This window comes from Podarcis gaigeae (genome assembly GCF_964106915.1).
Source record: "Podarcis gaigeae genome assembly, chromosome: 7".
In the NCBI taxonomy this organism is placed as follows: Eukaryota; Metazoa; Chordata; class Lepidosauria; order Squamata; family Lacertidae; genus Podarcis; species Podarcis gaigeae.
Genome location: NC_139683.1, coordinates 26,992,771 through 27,010,674, shown reverse-complemented (window position 1 = coordinate 27,010,674; position 17,904 = coordinate 26,992,771). Strand labels below are relative to the sequence as shown.

At 41.7% G+C, this 17,904-nt stretch overlaps 1 protein-coding gene across 5 annotated transcripts in view; it reads left to right on the top strand.

Annotated features, from left to right (window-relative positions):
* The window catches only part of SLC26A7 (solute carrier family 26 member 7), an 88,972-nt gene that overhangs the window by 31,986 nt on the left and 39,082 nt on the right, over nt 1-17,904 (top strand). For all 5 annotated transcript variants that reach the window (XM_083747786.1, XM_083747783.1, XM_083747784.1 and 2 more), the window contains 3 exons: nt 6,473-6,633; nt 15,010-15,162; nt 16,426-16,508. In XM_083747786.1, coding sequence (XP_083603912.1) covers nt 6,473-6,633; nt 15,010-15,162; nt 16,426-16,508 — 397 coding nt within the window. The remainder of the gene's footprint in view (nt 1-6,472; nt 6,634-15,009; nt 15,163-16,425; nt 16,509-17,904) is intronic.

Below are 17,904 nucleotides of genomic sequence, written 5' to 3'. Positions count from 1 at the left end.
ACTAGAAATATATATTTCAGGTGCCCAAGACCAGGGTGAAGATGCACATATGACAAAAGCTGTATAAAGGTGCCAGGCACAGCTGTGTAAGGAGGGAGTTTCACAACTTAAGGGCTGCCACAGAGAGTGCCCTTTCCTGGGCCACTACCCTCTGAATTTCTGAGGACAGTGGAACTACCAACATGGCTCCAGCTGCTGCCCTTAACACTCAAAGAGCATCTGTAGGGGAGAATGCAGGCTTTCAGTTATTTGAGACCTAAGTCCCAATTGCACATGTGTCTGTTTTGTTACACGGACATAGGAGAGAATTCATGATTCCTGGCATTTGCATGCATGACAGAATAGAGTCATGGGCATGCATCCCATGCTTGATGAACTGCATGTTGGATTCTTGCAATTGATGTCCATATGTTGTATTATGTGGTTGTCAGGACCCATGGCATATACATTTGCCCCTGAGTTATGTTACAATCATGTAACTTTTTTTTTAAAAAAAATACTTTTCTATGCTGACTTTTGTAAACAGTCATATGCTTGACAGATCTTGTTATTAGTTGCCAATGGACACTATCAGAAAGAAAACATCTTTTGTTCTCATTTAGCATGGCAACAAAAGCTAATCAGGCTATTCTATTGTAATCACTATTTATCTAATGGAGAGGTAAGGAATGCTTTTGAACCAACACACAATAGCTACTGAACTGTGGAAAATCTTGTTTTTTTCCTCTTCAAAGCTTTGCTTTATTCAGTTTTTCAGCAGAGGCAGGATTTTACTTTTTAATATTTTTTGTCATATTTTCTCCCCCTTCCCCCCCCCACCTTTTTCCCCCTCCACCAGCTCCAGGCAATCCACATTAAATCACAGCAAATCAAATGAAAGTGACAACCTGACCCTAACCTTCCCCTACCCAGCAGAACGTTCCATTATGAATTGGCTATATCAGTCATAGGCAAACTCGGCCCTCCAGATGTTTTGGGACTGGTCAGGGATGATGGGAGTTGTAGTCCCAAAACATCTGGAGGGCCGAGTTTGCCTATGCCTGGGCTACATCTTTAGCATGTTTAGTTTTGTGTGATTTGTCCCATAAGTTGCTAGTGCACTCCATGCTTCAGTTCCTTGTGTTGTCTTCATGAGTTAGTGCTCCACTTTAGACTTCTTTCCACAAAAGACAGTAAATAGGTAAATAACCTTTTCTATGTTTAATTGCTAGCCTCCAACTCTGGACATTGTTCTTCCTTTCCACTAACTCTGGACATTATTCTGCCTTTCCACTACTTTGCTTTTTCCTTTAAGACCTCCACTGCCAACAAAATAATGAATTTGCCTACCAATTCTTGTTGTTTGTTTGTTTTTAATCTGACATTGGAAAACTTCCTCTCCAAGGGCCAAACTATTTGGAATGCAGATCAATGAAACCCTTGCAAAGTTCTTGTCTGACTTGCTTGGCAAAACATACAGGTATCATAAATGTCCCTAGTTTGGGCAAATGGCACAAGAAAACACCCACCCAATAGTACCACATTCCTACTCCACTTCCAGAGGGATGGCCATGCTAGCCTGACGCAGCAAAATCAGACAAGTGTCTTGTGACTCCTTAAAGACTATGAAACATTATTATGGTATAAACATTAACTAATAAAACTGATTCCTTCCGACTGATCCAATTGCATTCCTTTAAATATATTTAAAGGAACTTGCTGCTGGAAAGAGCGTTCTCATAATACAGACTGATGCAATTCTGTGCATCATTTAACATAGCACAAATTGTCTCCACCCAGATAACAATAGTGTCCAAGATGTGACTTCTATCTTATCTCCTGACCCTCATTAAGTTGTTGTTGTTTAGTCGTTTAGTCGTGTCCAACTCTTCGTGACCCCATGGACCAGAGCACGCCAGGCACTCCTGTCTTCCACTGCCTCCCGCAGTTTGGTCAGACTCATGTTTGTAGCTTCGAGAACACTGTCTAACCATCTCATCCTCTGTTGTCCCCTTCTTCTTGTGCCCTCAATCTTTCCCAACATCAGGGTCTTTTCCAGGGAGTCTTCTCTTCTCATGAGGTGGCCAAAATATTGGAGCCTCAGCTTCACGGTCTGTCCTTCCAGTGAGCACTCAGGGCTGATTTCCTTAAGAATGGATATGTTTGATCTTCTTGCAGTCCATGGAACTCTCAAGAGTCTCCTCCAGCACCATAGTTCAAAAGTATCAATTCTTCAGCGATCAGCCTTCTTTATGGTCCAGCTCTCGCTTCCATACATCACTACTGGGAAAACCATGGCTTTTACAATACGGACCTTTGTTGTCAAAGTGATGTCTCTGCTTTTTAAGATGTTGTCTAGGTTTGCCATCGCCTTTCTCCCAAGGAGCAGGTGTCTTAATTTCGTGGCTGCTGTCACCATCTGCAGTGATCATGGAGCCCAAGAAAGTAAAATCTCTCACTGCCTCCATTTCTTCCCCTTCTATTTGCCAGGAGGTGATGGGCCCAGTGGCCATGATCTTCGTTTTTTTGATGTTGAGCTTCAGACCATATTTTGCGCTCTCCTCTTTCACCCTCATTAAAAGGTTCTTTAATTCCTCCTCACTTTCTGCCATCAAGGTTGTGTCATCTGCATATCTGAGGTTGTTGATATTTCTTCCAGCGATCTTAATTCCGGCTTGGCATTCATCCAGCCCAGCCTTTCGCATGATGAATTCTGCATATAAGTTAAATAAGCAGGGAGACAATATACAGCCTTGTCGTACTCCTTTCCCAATTTTGAACCAATCAGTTGTTCCTCATTAAGTAGTGTCAATTTAAGAGCATATCTCAGGCCATTCAAAGACCAATGTTATTGAACAGGCTTGTCAAAGTGAGTGACGCCCTAGTAGAATATAGCATATTTTCGAATAATTAGCCCTTTCCTTTCCTTTTCAAGATGGCTCTTGGCCAGATATTCATCTTAACAAATCATTTCTATTTCACATTGCTGATGTTGGAAGGACATTGTGCATTTCCCATGTCCATTTGTCCTTGGAATTGTTCCTTTTTATTTCACAATCTTTCCCTTTTTGTGGCTGTAGCCGTGCTAAAGTGGTTTCACCTTTGCCTACATATTGCTGTGAGATGCCTACAGTTCAACAGAGTTAACCATGCTTAATTTCAAGGGGCTTTGGCAACTATTGTGTTGGATTGTGGCCAGTGGCTCCACTCTAGAGGGCTGATGAATATAATTATACTTTTGCTCGCACCCATTTATCATGTTATGGGATGTATCCCTCATTGCACTCTCCTTCGATAAGTTTGTCTCTATACTATCCTGGCTAGGCTGGGGTCTTGCCAATTGCCCCACATATTCAGGGAAGCCATCGTGTGGAAGGTTGCTGCCTACCATTGCTACAATGGTATGTTAAAGTCAACTGCAATAAAGACCAACTGTATCTAGTTATATGCATCTCCTTGATAAATATGGCATGCTTGTAAAGACAGAGAACTGTCACCTTCGGATCTCAAAATGCAGAATGAAATGTGCATGTCTTTATGTCCTTCTGTCTTCCTGGTCAAAGAGGGTCTGTTTGTTTACACATTTCATCCTGCATTTTGAGATCTACCTGCACTGTTTTCTCATTTGGAATATTCCTTCCATTATTAGCTGCAGTACTGGGGGGGGGGGGTGGTTTCCAGTGTAGAAACTGTTTCTTGTGTAAACTGCTTCCATAGCTCCCCCATAGAGAATTACATGAGCCCACATGTCGGTCTCTGGAAGAAATGTAGGGGTTGCCCTTTTACATGTTACACACAGAAAATGAAAGCATAAGTGTATTAATCCATGTATTTGAAGCATTCAAATCAGCCCTAGTTTTAACATTTAAACTTTGATTATCTTTACAGTGATGAAAGTTATGGGCTGGGACTTGTAGTCAGTACAGTGGTGCCTCGGGTTACATATGCTTCAGGTTACATACATTTCAGGTTTCTGCTAACCCAGAAATAGTACCTCGGGTTAAGAACTTTGCTTCAGGATGAGATCAGAAATTGTGCTCTGGCGGCGCAGCAGCAGCAGGAGGCCCCATTAGCTAAAGTGGTGCTTCAGGTTAAGACCAGTTTCAGGTTAAGAACAGACCTCCACAACGAATTAAGTACTTAACCCAAGGTACCACTGTACAGGACACTGAAAATAGACACAAGTTTTGTTCCAGTCACTAGAATAGTGAAACTGTAACTGAAATAAGTAAAAGTAGGTCAGGAGCAACACTTTGTTGACGGTGCTGAATGACTTGGGATACAAAAATGTTATCAAGATTGCAACGCATCAAGTAATTAACTGCAGAGCAAATTTAAGAACACAGATAGAAATGTTTTTTAAAAGTCTTTGTCACAGTTAAAGAACGGCAAAATAATGCACGTTGCGCACAGTCAATGTAAGGCAAAAAGACTGGGCTAGTAAAAGCAAGTTTGTCTTTATTCAGCATACATTCTCTGAAGCTATTTGCAGCAGGATGTGTTGTTCAGGCTAATAGTTCAATAAAATTGAAAATCCAATTAGCCGTTATACTCTAAATAATAGACGTTGGAAGTGTTTATTCTTCAGGATATCCTGGCTGTAATCAGAAAACAGCATCAATGTCCTACCATAAATTGCATAAATTGCACAAATTGTATCATCCTGGTGATGGTTTCAGTTAGGAATGCCTTTGAGAGTTGGTTTCTTGCCTTGGCCATTGAAGTAAACCAGTGACTGTGGCAAAGATATTTTTATGATTCAGTGTCACAGTGTTCTTGAACTTCATTGTATTTTTTGGGAGTACCAGCGGATTCATGTTTGCTCTCTGGTGCTGTCAGTATGTGAAAGGGGCACAGGTGCACCTACTAAGGAAATAGAAAACTGGAGAGGCCCAGTGGGTCAAGTTGAATCATACAAACCAGATGGTGGCTAGAAAACAGGTTCATGGTTTCCATAACAACACTCCACATCTCCTAGGAGGGCTTCTCCAGTTGGAGTTGCCATTCCCTCAGGAAAAGAGATGGTTGTTTCTTGTTTCTTTGTAGGCATGGTCAAAAAATAAACAAAGGAAAGGGTGGTTTTCATCTGTTTAGCCATTTTTCTTTTCTCCAGCAACACACTTTTATATGAATAGACGTCTTTCGCCCAAAGTTCCACTCAAAAACCTTGAGCTATTGACTTCATACTGCTGAGCCCTTCTGAAAAACCTGAGTTTTGCCCTCTGGCTCCCTTATGGACCTGGTCTGAGCTCAACCTCCTGTCAAGGTAGCAACTTAACTTTATTTCACAAAGCCGTTTTGGGAACATGGGTGTCAATATCCTGCTTAGTTTCACACCATATGAGGTTGTTCCTTAGCAGTGCCTACAGCCTACTTATGACAAAACAGTAGATGAGACAATAACCATGTTTCATTGCACCTGACTGCTTGTGAGGGTTTTCATTATGGAATACTCCCTGTGGGAACTGGCATGGTTACATACAGAGAACAGGCATATCAGGAATGAGGCTTGGCTAGAACCCATATTCCTGATTTAGTTTCCTTTGTGCAGGGAGTTATATATCTGAAGGAGTATCCAGGACTCTGGAAGTTATTTGAAAGTGTCAACAAACAGATAGATATAGGTGATCCAGTTGACATTGTATGCATTGATTTTCTGAAAAGTTTTACAAAGTTTCTCACCAAAGACACCTGAGAAACATTAGCAGCTATGGAATAAGAGGAGAGTCACAGATTAAGAAGTGGGCAGGAGGCAGTTTGCAATGCACACTTCTTAAACCAACACAAACCAAAACACAGCTAGTCTTTGAATTTTGTGATACAGTTCTCAAACCAAATAATGGGTACAAAACTGCATATAATAGGGGAAAGATAGCCGTCAAAGATTTTGGTGTCAGTACAAAGCTGTCTGCTTAGGCCAGGCGGTGTACATCTCAAAGGAATAGAAACGTGGTTGAGAGGCATAGCTCCTTCCACTTAAACCTCTGGGGCCTAAAATCCTGGCCATTTGTGACTTTAAATGTGTCAGACACTGTACAGAGAACGGTATGAATGGAATGGTTTTTTAAAAGTAGCTTCAGCCAGACTTTCGTGGCTTAATTCCCCCCCACAAGCCCTGCAGAGCTTATTGTGCCTATATATTGGAGTAACTGAAAAACAACAACATTCGAGCCAATGCTTCAGAAAAGTCACCGTACTAAATACACATTGGCAGAGCCAGCTGTTATTATAGCTAATCTTAACCCAGAGCCTGGTAAACCAGTGATAGGGGACAGATAACATATAATGAATGTATGAAAGTGGACATGTGTCGAAAGTTTATTCATGGTATGCAATGCATAATTAAAAAAAAAAAACCTCACTGTTTGATTAGCTCGTGGTGCTATCTTGTCCCTTTTATGTTAAAAGCGTGGGCATATCTTTTCCTTACATTAGCCTTGGTACCCATATTCACATGTAATCGCTGTTAATATATCTTTGGTTTCTCAGGTAGCAATGTTTGTGCTGCACTTGGGCAGTGCCACCTTCTTGCTCACGGAGCCAGTGATAAGCGCAATGACGACGGGAGCAGCTACGCACGTCGTGACTTCACAAGTCAAGTACCTCTTGGGAATGAAAATGCCGTATATATCGGGACCCCTGGGGTTCTTTTATGTAAGTTCATTCTTGAAAATTGGCTCGGCCGTGTTGCTCACAGTTTGCATTTTTGCTCAAGATGCAGGCCCAGGCCTAGGCACCGTGGTGTCTTGGTGGGGTTTGGGTATATGTATATCCAACTTGTATATCTAAATCCAATGTATATCTAAATCCAACTCTGGATGCAGGTCATTCCCATCAAAGGAGCAGCAGCTACACAGTCTGGGGATCCTTATCAAATCTGCTTTGCTATCATATGCCCCAATGTCGCCTGTGGCACAAAGTGCCTTTCACCCACTGAGACCCTTCCCGGATACAGAGAGCCTGTCCATGGTTATCCTTTGCACGTAATGTACCTGCAGAGCTGCCAGAGACATATTTCCAGTGCTTAAGGAGCTCCACTGGTCCCCAGTCCATTTCCATACATAATTCAAAGTTCTGGTGCTTAGCTTACCTTTGAAACCTCAATGTGACTTGGGAGTTGAGTACCTAAGGCTACATCTCCCTCCATCAATCCATCCATGCACAGCTACCATCTCTGTATCCTGGCATTTGAGATGAAGCCAGCAGTGATGAGAAAGAGGGCTTTTTTGTTGTTGTGGTGCCTTGTTTGTGGAATACACCCATGCCTCATCCATATACTCACGTATTTTAGTGCTAAGCAAAGATCTTTTTACTTTCACAAGCTTTTAACATCTTCTGACATAGGCTGTGTACACAATCCCATTGCATCCAGTGCATTCTCGCCACTGCTTTGGGAAGTGGTGTACACATGATGTTAGCCACAGTTCATATCTGTCCTGAATTTATCCTGTTCTTTGTTAGCAAATACCTCATTTTGATGTGTTTTGGTTCGAATCAGCTTCAATCTGAACTGAGAAAATGAGGGACTTGGCTGCATTTAATGATACCCAGTGCTAGAATTGTTTAATGCTGTTTTTTTAAAAGGTCTTTTAAAGTTAGTTTTTTATTGCTGTGTCTCAGTCTATAAATAAATGCATGCAATTACCCCATTTTAATCCTCAAAACAATATTGTGGGGTATGTTAGACTGAAATGCAGTTACTTTCCTACAATCTCCCGTAGTCCAACTGCAACTCTGGCTCTGGAAACTCCATTGTCCTTCACTTTTCAGAACCAATCCAGTTGTATCTCCCTCTCTTTCTTGTCCTTTCCCATCTTTACTACCTGTGACTGACTGGGGTGGTGGGGCAAGTATATCATGGTTATTCAGCAATTAATTCCCAACCTCCTTACACAACCTGTAATGTGACTAGTGTGAAGTGCTGTTGTGGTGCACTTGATGTACTTTGACTGGTCCAGGGACAGAGAATCTGGAGAACAAGCTGTTCCCATATTAACCTACCCTCTAGTTATGATTTTCATCTACGGCCCTTCTCTGGGTGCTTCAACTTTTGGAAGTTAGGTGGGTAGCTGCTTGAAAGAGAGCCTTTCTTGTGGTGGCTATCGTATTGTCGAATTTTTCAAGCATCAGCATCGATAGCTTGGCTCCTAAAAGATAAAAGCCCGGTTTATCTAAAAGATAAGTTTGTTCAGTTTGCCTGGGCTTTTGACAGTAAGTTAAATTCTGTGGCCTATGGCAGGGTAAAAACATCTTAGCATAAAAATGTTGAGTTCAATGGCACTTATACCTAAGTAAGAATATACTGTATAGAATTGCAGCCTTAAAATGGTCTTCATTAGTACTCCAAACAGATACATAGAAAGCATGATCTCAAGACCCAGTAATGTTTTACTAATACATTGTTCTCGCTTAATATTATTAATTGCATATTAACTTACTTCAGTGTACTGTAAACCTTTATCATCTGTAAACCATTCCTTCCATATAAATTACAAGGAAATAGGCAATGCCATCTGGTGGTTGATACTGATATTTAAATGCAGCAGCCAAGGGACCCTAGATTGCATGATATGCTAAAAATGATAGGTATGTATTGCCCCACATTTCTTCATCTCTCTAACCCAGACTTGCCTGTATTCTAACATTTCTTGTGAGTGCCATTGGCTCCTAATACTTTCAGCCTCCTTGTTTTATGTCATCTGCTAATTTTCTATATTATAGAAAATCGAGAATCTATAGCAATCGACCCAGGCTCTCTATTTGACAGCAGCTCCTCTCTTCTTTTCCTTCTTCTTCAAACTTATGCTGTTTGCTAGAACGGTTGCAGATAGATAGTGATTTTTCCACATTCATCCAATGGTTTTCATATACTTTACATTTGGGGAGTCATTTCCACATTAACGTATCCACCAGGCAACACGGGAATATTATGTGTTGCACGCACAGTTTGCATGCAACACCATCTTAAGCCTCACTTGAACCAAGAATGTGACCAATAGCACACCCAACATTGCAGGAGAAAATGAGTAGTGATGGGCAAGCTATAATTTGGAGAAGCAAAGCACCATTCCTGACGTTCTCGCTGAGGTACCCCAGCAAGTTTGTCAGAATGCATTTTGTAAGCCGCTGCATCCTAGTTGATTCTTTTTTAAGTTTGCAAAAAGATTCAAAAACAGTCAATGCACCTTGCATTTCCCCTCCAAACATAACATTTAAAAACCACACTGACATATTACGGAGCATTATATTTGACATCTTTGTTTAAAATGGTGGTTTAATTTTTATTAGAGAAGATCCCTCCCTCTTAAAGGGGCTGTTTAAAAATTAGACCTAAAATCCATGTGCATGTCTCCACACATGGGTTGCTTTGGAGAGGGGCCAGTCTCACCATGCAATAACTTTGATCATTTGTGTTGCCATGGTAGTAGTTTTATATGAAAAAAATAGAATTAAGTAATTGTGCGCTCCTCAGCAGGCACAACTGCACTGCAAAAGGCAAATTTGGCAGCCACCTCATTGGTCTGTTTTGTTTTTTTCTTTTAAAACGTTTACCTTTGTAAGTTTAGCCTGTTGCCTAATTCTTCCTCGTTTTATATTCTTTTTCACAACCTCAACTTACTCAGTTCTCTCTTTTTTTGGCTTCGACACCCAGGGCAGGGGTGAGCGGAGCAATGCAGGAGTCCAGTCTGCTAATAAAGTGGAGTAGGAGAGTCATAAGGAAACAAGCCAATGAAACATTTTCTTTTATAGAATGAGATCATAATTCAGTATGAGCAAATGAGAGAACCAACCTACTTTGAGGATCCCATGAGATACATAATTATCACAAAAGTGTTACAGCTTGCAATTTATATGAAGCCAGAGTTTTGTCCAATCAAGGTTTCCCTAAATATAAGACTTGTTATAAATGCTCAGTGTGGTTGCCACCTCTTCTGTGGTTGCTCCCACATGGGTAGAGAGCCACGCAAAAAGTTCTGCCCTTCTGCTCCTCTAACCACACATTTAGCCTGCTGCACAAGTGATGCCTCTCCCAGGGCATCGTATGCCGCATTCACTGTTGCATGAAACTGTGAGAACATAAGAAGCTGCCACATGGCAAGTTAGTATTATATGTGCTGATTGACAGCATCTCTCCAGGAATTTCAGACAGGAATATTTCCTAGTCTTCCCTGTAGTTGCCAGGAACTGAAACAAAGACCTTTCTCAAGCAACACATGTGCTCTTCCACTGAATTATGACCCTCTCACTAGTTAAGGTACATCATAAGTTAGCAGAAAGGAGCAGTATGTAGGCTGGGAGAACCCACACAACACCACCAGACCAAGGCAATTTTCTGTCTGAGGACAAGACCAGCTGCACTGCATGCATAGGGGCCAACTTAACTAGCAGTTGACACTTACTTCGACACTGAGAATAGAACAGTTTCCTTCCAAGCATCTGAGGGCAATAAGGGGTTCTTCAACAGAGAGGAACAGGTGGGCACCTTCAGAAGAGCAGCTGAGGGCTGCCACTATTGCCCTGTCCCCCCAAATCTGCCACCTAAGATTGCAACCTCACTCTGCCTGATGGTATGGCTTGTTAGAATTCCTGCTCCATGATTGCAGTCATGGGATTGTTATCTGTCACATGATGGTGTATGTTTTGACTCCACAGAGTGGGAAGTGACAGAGACAGGATGTTTGTGCTACTGTGTTCCGTGAAGTGGGACTATTGTCCTTTGTTTTTTCTCTTTTCTGTCTGATGCTAGAGGGAGGGGGAGCCATGTTGCAGTGCTTCGTGTGTGTTTATATGTAAATAAAGTAGATTAGCCAAAATGCTGAGTTGCTGAGGACTGTTACGCAAACTGTGAACACTCTGCGGATCCCTAAGTGTGCCGGTGTCTGTTGGCATCGGTCGCTGTGATGTTTGGGCTGAAGGAAGCTTTTGAAGCTCCCGAATGAACGACCAGGAGGGAGAGAACATGCCAGTCGGGCATGTGTCTCTGCCAGGGTCCTACTCGAGAATAGGACAAGCTCCTGACATGTCTATCTCCTCTCCACTAACTCTGCCTTCAGTATTGGGGTTTAAAAAAAATAATTTTATTGGCATTATTAACAATGTAAATTATTACTCGGAATTTTGTAGTAGATGTGTGATCTCAGATAGGGAATTCCTGCTGCGCGACTGCTTGGCTCCCCATTACGAGATGGGCCTGAAGTGATAACTGTGTGAGGATGGAAGGAAAGGGGGGGAGTTCTGTATCTTTCGCAGTGGTATAGAATTGGAATTTTGGCAGCTATAGCATTTTCACCCTAGCACAATCAATTGTGCCTGGTAAAATAGTTGCTCTTTTGTACAACTGTTACATTTCAGAGACTCCCCCCCCCAACTCCCTTGTACAACTTGCAATAAGGAAACAAACAGTCTGAAGATCCCAAATTCATTAGCTGACTTGGTATATGACAGCCTCTTAGATTCCTTCCTCTACCATCCATGTACACAGAGAGGGATCTTGGTGCTGCAATGTTACAAGATGGCTAGTTTCTTCTTCCATCCCCATTCCTCCCCGCCCCCGTGTATGCCCCCCATCTCATTTAGCTCACTTCCTCCACTCCATGAAAGTCTGGAGCTTGTATTCCTTGATGAAGTGCAGCATATTCCCACAATGGCCTGGTGTTCTGAGTGCCCAGGGAAATATAGGGCTCTGTTATTCCTTCTGGCGATCCCTTCGTGTGTTGGTGTTTCACCCACACATGGAAGGATCATGCCACATGTATTTTTCAAACTGGCTACCTCAAACTGTACTCAGCTCCCTGCATATCCTGGAAGAATGCAGCAAATAGAGTATTAAAAATAAACCCTCCGGCTTCCAAACCTACTTTTCCGAACAAGGGGTGGCAAAATGCCACCTGAGGGTTGGAATGCCATGTGGTAAGTTTTCTGAAAGAGAGAGAAAATAAGAAAGCAAAACTAAATGTTCTTGTTTAGAATCTGGGTCTCTTAATTCTTATGAACAAGTTTCCTAACTAAATGGTCCAGGTATTAGATTTGAATTGTTTTTGTAAAGCAACTTTATTCCCAATTTGTGTTGCATTTGGCAGCCAATTGCTGGAGAGAAGCACTTTTCAGCAGTTTAATAGAGACTTCTTGCCTGTAAAATTGGATTGATCCTAGAGTATTTTGACTAATTTGTGTATTTTAATAGCTGTGCCTGTTTGGAACTCTAGCCTTAATGGTTTACCTTTACAGTTATACTTGCTGACATATTAACTTACTGATGTATCAGCACGCCTGTCCTTTGCACCATTGCATTATATGGCTGCAATCTGGCAATCCAATGTACTTTCTCAAGTTTATATGTCAGTAGTGGATGGGAATCCCATTTTCTGCCCGAGAGCGTTTTTTTTGTGCCATCCCTGTCTTATCACCAAAGAGGATGCAGCTTGCGAAGAGTTCAGTGACATCAGAAAACCTCATGGGTGCCATGGAGTCACTGGATGAAGGAGCATGCCTTTTGGGAAAACTTTAATCAGAAAATTGTATTCACATTTTCCAAGAAATCTTGGTAAATTGAGATTCTTTAAATGTCTGTTCTATCTCAAAGTGTATCAGAGGTTTTTGGCAGCCTTTCACTTAGATGTACATATAACGATCAGGCAATGAACTTGTGTCACCCAATATTTTTTTATACTCCTGTAAATGAAAGTTGATTAAGGGCTCATGAGAATTGGCCATTTGGCTACCCTGATACTCTTGAAACCTTAAAATAAAATGATTCAAACACACTCTTATGTGAGAACTGTTTGGAAACTGAAATTGGTTTAAGAATGTGAGACTTGGCCTCTCCCAACCCTACTTTGCCCTTATGATATCTTCAGCCAACCCCAGTAAACCCTAATGGAGAGGTCCCATGGGGAGAAGTTGATGGGGCTCACACCAAGGGCAGATTCCACCCCACATGCACTCCTCACCTCAATCCCCAAATTTCCCCATGTAGCCTCTTTACATCCCCCCAGAGGGACTGAGTGCAGCAGCTTTGATCCACGAGATCCCAGAGTAGGGTAGTGTGCTTGAAGAGAGGCTGGGGATGGAGGAGAGTGCTTGGGAGGGGAGCAGCCTACTCCAGCTTGGATCAAAATCTGAATTAGGGAAGAGTTTTTGAGGTTGGTTTCATTGAGCCCCTGAAATTTCTTTCAGAGCCTGCACCTTTAATACATGGTATGCTAGATTAAGTGATTGAGTTGGTAATTCCTAGTGTTCATTGTCTGATAAACATCTACTAAAATGCAAGACTATTAATATTATAGCAGTGCATATTATATTCATTCTTTCCTATCTATCTAATGCCATTGGTCCTTCTAGAGATATGGAATGTAACATTTATCAGTTCCATAGAGTTCTGAGTACAGTTCAGGAGAACTTCTTGGACTGTGCCTTGCTAGTAGATTTGCCACAGACAGTTAAGCCAGTAATAAACTGGCAGTGAAGTGAAAAATATAGCTCAGAAAAAGTACTATGTAGCATGAATATATAGTATTTCATATATATATATATATATATATATATATATATATATATGTGTGTGTGTGTGTGTGTGTGAGAGAGAGAGAGATATATATGTGTGTGTGTGTGTGTGTGTATAGATATATATATAGTATGCTGGTGGTACAGATACTGTTCCACCAGGCTGACCCAAAGGTGATGGGAGCTGTTGTTCGACAACATATGGAGGACACAAGGTTCTACTAGGCCCAGAGGTGTACCTAAGCTCTCTTGTGCCCCCTGTCCCTCCCTTGTACCCTTGGCAAAGAGATGTGGCTGGCCAGACCAGCAGGGGAGCGTCGAAGGGAGCCTGCCGATGGGCAGGCGAGCTCCTAGCCACCTGGAGCTAGAGTGGAGAGGGACAATTTTTGTGTCTCCCTGGGCCTTTGCCCTTGGCAAGAGCCAACCCCTGGGTACGCCCCTGACTAGGCCCTTCAGACAAGTAGTTTGGTCTCCATGTGTGTTGCTATGGGAAAACAAGTAGTGCACCACAGCAAAATGGGTCATGGTAATCCATGGCTAACAATACCAAACTGGGTAGTGATGATCCACAAAAATGACTGTCTGCGAGTTCCCGAATCAATTCCTTTTATTTCAGAATGCCTTCATAAAGCCTTAACAGCATAGTGTATCAGAATGGGTTGGCAAACACAGCCTATATTCAACAAAAGACAGATGTTTGAAATAAAACTTGCAAGTCTTTGTGTATGTCATATTTAAATAGTTGATGGTGGGATTTAGTCCAGCTCTTCATTTTGCTTGCTGGCTGCTCTTTGGATCTGGCTTTGGGTAGCTTCTGAGCCTGTGCTGATGACTATGCTGACATCCTGACATGGCATTCCAAGTTTCTGTCTTTTGTCCTAGTCAGTCTCGGCTCCTGGTGGGGCGCTGAGCCAAAGCCACATGCTGTCTTCAATGCACATTTCTGGATAGGCATGGCTTTCTAGTTGCCAAATCCCAAGCCCTCTAGTATAACATCTTCATTGTTTGATTATATAAGGACAACATGTGGGTCAAGGTTGTGGTTTCATTGCCCATCTTTCCAAATGTCTGACTCATGTACAAAATGTGCCCCCCCCCCAATCTTAGATGAAGCATGGAAAAGCTGCATCCCTGTTTTTGTGACAAATGTCCGCCAGTGAAATAATCTAGACTAGGTCATGATGACCTTAGTTGTGGCATTGTGGCTTTCCAGGACAGTGGGATCATAGCTTGCTCTGTAACTTTTTGCATGTACATAGTCAACATTTTTTGTTACCATTCAGTGTAAGAAAACAGCAGATATAAATGTTCTGATGGTGACTTTTGATTTCAGAAAAGAACTAGTTTATATTCTCCTGGAATATAAATGGAATATATATAATGGAAGCAGCTCTTGTGTTTGCTGAAAGGCATGTCTAGATACAATCCACTGTATTCAGTAATAAGTTCCAAAACTGTGGACCTGCTTCTTTGAGCACTTACACCCTTGATATTCAACTGACCTTCTAAATTTTCTTTCCACTATAGATTTATGCCTACATCTTTGAAAACATCAAGTCCATTCAGTTGGAAGCTTTGCTGCTCTCTGTGCTGAGCATTGTGATTCTCGTTCTCGTTAAAGAACTGAACGAAAAGTTTAAAGGGAAAATCAAGGTGGTTCTTCCTATTGATTTGGTTTTGGTAAGTATAAGCACAAGCACTGTTTTGCACTACTTAATCTGCTGCAGCCGGTGGTGCTCATTGTTAATGCAGTGCAGGACAAATATTTATGGTTTTGCCATTTAGATAATGGTGTGACCAGTTTAGATAGATTCAGGTGTACTGTTTCTCGGAAAAGTTTGATAGAAGTATAATATCAAACAAATACCGTACAAAGGAAAATGGCAACGGACTGGCTTCAGTTGTGAGGTTTAAAAACATTGTTTGGGCTCATTAACTGTAGCCATGCAGCCTTCTGGTGTCTCAGCTATGATGTTTAGTTTTTGTAATGCCCAGCTGTTTTTCAAAATGGTGTAGTAATGAGGTATATTGGCCTACTGTCTTTATAGTAAAGAATTCTGGGATTGTGCTTTGTAAATGCATACTGTGGCTCTGATGCAAAGAAACCCTACAGGTGTGGGAGCTTGATTCAAGATCTCAACCCCCCCAAACCCCCTCCCCACACATTAATCTCAATGGATGAGGCCTCGTTATCCCACCTTAATGTGAGCTGATTGGGCATTTCTGTATTAATAAGGTCTGCTTATAGACACATAAATGCCTTTTGTGCATAGGAGTACACACTTAGGACTCTGAGTCTGGATGTGTACATGTGCCAGACAAAAACATATAGGGCAGGGGTGAGGAATCCCCAGCCTGGGGGCCAAGTTGGGCACTCCAGGCCTCTCTATTTGCCCTTGGAGTTCTCCCCAGGCCACACCTTACTGGCCCTGCTTTGCACCCTAAATGCCGTTGCCCGACTGAAATGTGTCCTTGGATGCTGATAATCTTCTTACTTATCTGGATGGAGGATAGAGAGGTATGTTTGACCTTCATTTCACCTTCATTTCAATACCCCTGAGATGTGTGGGAACACATGCTCTCTTAAGGTAAGGAAATTGCATCCCCTTCCTTTTCAATACACTCCATGCTTCTCAACTGTTAATTCAATGCAATAACCGTAGATAAATTGAGGGTGTGTAGAAGAGCCAATATTCACATAGCTTCTGTATAGCTATATGCTATCTTGTAAACCCAACTATACGTGAACCTAGGCAATCCCCATCTGAGAAGAAGCTGACCCAATGGTCTCATCTCTGTAACTTAACAATATTGCTTCTATTCCATTGGTTCCACTCATATTGTTCTCTGAAGTAGTGAGCCCAGTGCCAAAAGAAACATTTAAAAAATGTGAAGTGTTTATTGCCTTCCTCCTCTAAGTCTTTGTTGTTGCTTGACCAATAGATAGTTGCTACCTCTGCTGCCTGCTACTATGCTGATATGAAGCACAGCTATGGCATGGAAGTTGTGGGACATATTCCAGAAGGGTAACGTGTTCTTTATATGCTTGTATGTATTGATACATAAATATGTATATTCAGTATGTTTTGGATTTTTGCATTTTAAAATCATTGTTTGCATACCCTCATCCTGTGCAATAAAATGGTCAGCAGATGAAAAATGAAAATGAAACCATGAATTCTGCCTTAATAAGGATGATAAGAACAAAGTTGGTTTTCAGAAGGCTGATTTACTGAATAGGGAACCTATATAGAACCAGACATCAGATACTGGGGATCTGTGGGTCGTATCCAACGAAGTGCCAAATTAAAATCCCTTAGCACTATACTCTTGTTCTGCTGGTGAAATGTTTTGCACCAGTGGAACATAGCTGCATAAGAGAATGCACAAGCAGGTTGCTGGTAACTTTTTTGCACAACAGGTTATGGAATCTGTTGCGCAACAAGCTTCTGCTAGCGCAACTGTTATATTGGAGTCCTGTGTTGCACAACATTAAACTCATCCACTTGCTAGCAGACTGAGAACACTGTGTAGGTAATGTAGGTCCAGTTCTTCTGATGAATATGAATGCCGCTTTATTTTGTAGAATAAGAACCACGAGTCCTTTGTTGTCTGATTTTGTCCCCTATTTCTTTCTAAAGCTGCTACTGAAGACTAAATTGACACATCTATTTTTATGTTGACTGGTTTTTACAAACTGAATGTCCAGCCTCTTTTTATGCCTGGGCTTGTGGGACTACATGTAGTCATTTTTCAGATGATCGAAATCTGAAAATACTAAACTTGTGGATTTAAAGAGGGGAAGGGTGTCTGTGGTCCTAGCATCAACCTCCGTAAGCAGCCACTCCTTTGAAATCAGAGGTTAAGTATTTAAGTTGTATGAACTTAAGCTCATACCATGTGATTTGAGAATCCTACCAAGGAGGCAACCTATACACATACAATTTGCATATGCATATCTGTTCACAAACAAATTGGCCATGTGTGGAGACCCAGAATAGTGGCCATGATGCCTCCTCCTGCTCACATGTTTGAGATTTTTGCTAACCCTCTGAATAAGGGCTACAGCTGGTTGGCATTAGTGCTTGTTTTCCAAGGGTACTCAAGGACCCGCAGCACTGGCACCATTTTTTCTAGAATAAAAGCACTGGTTAAAAGTGTGACACTTACTGAAACAACTTCATGGTGAGTACAGGCACCTTTTTCCCCCCTGGAAGAAACACACTGGTTGTATTTATGTGAAATGTAGAGATATTCAGAAGAAGCTTTGATAAGCTATCTGAGGTAAAGACCTCCAATATGTATCATTTCAGTACATCAGTGCAGCTTTGTTAAATAACAGCAGGCCAGACAGCACATTTTGGTATTTGGCAGACTTTGTAGCACTGAAGAATGCAAATCCTTCCTAAAAATGACCCTTCT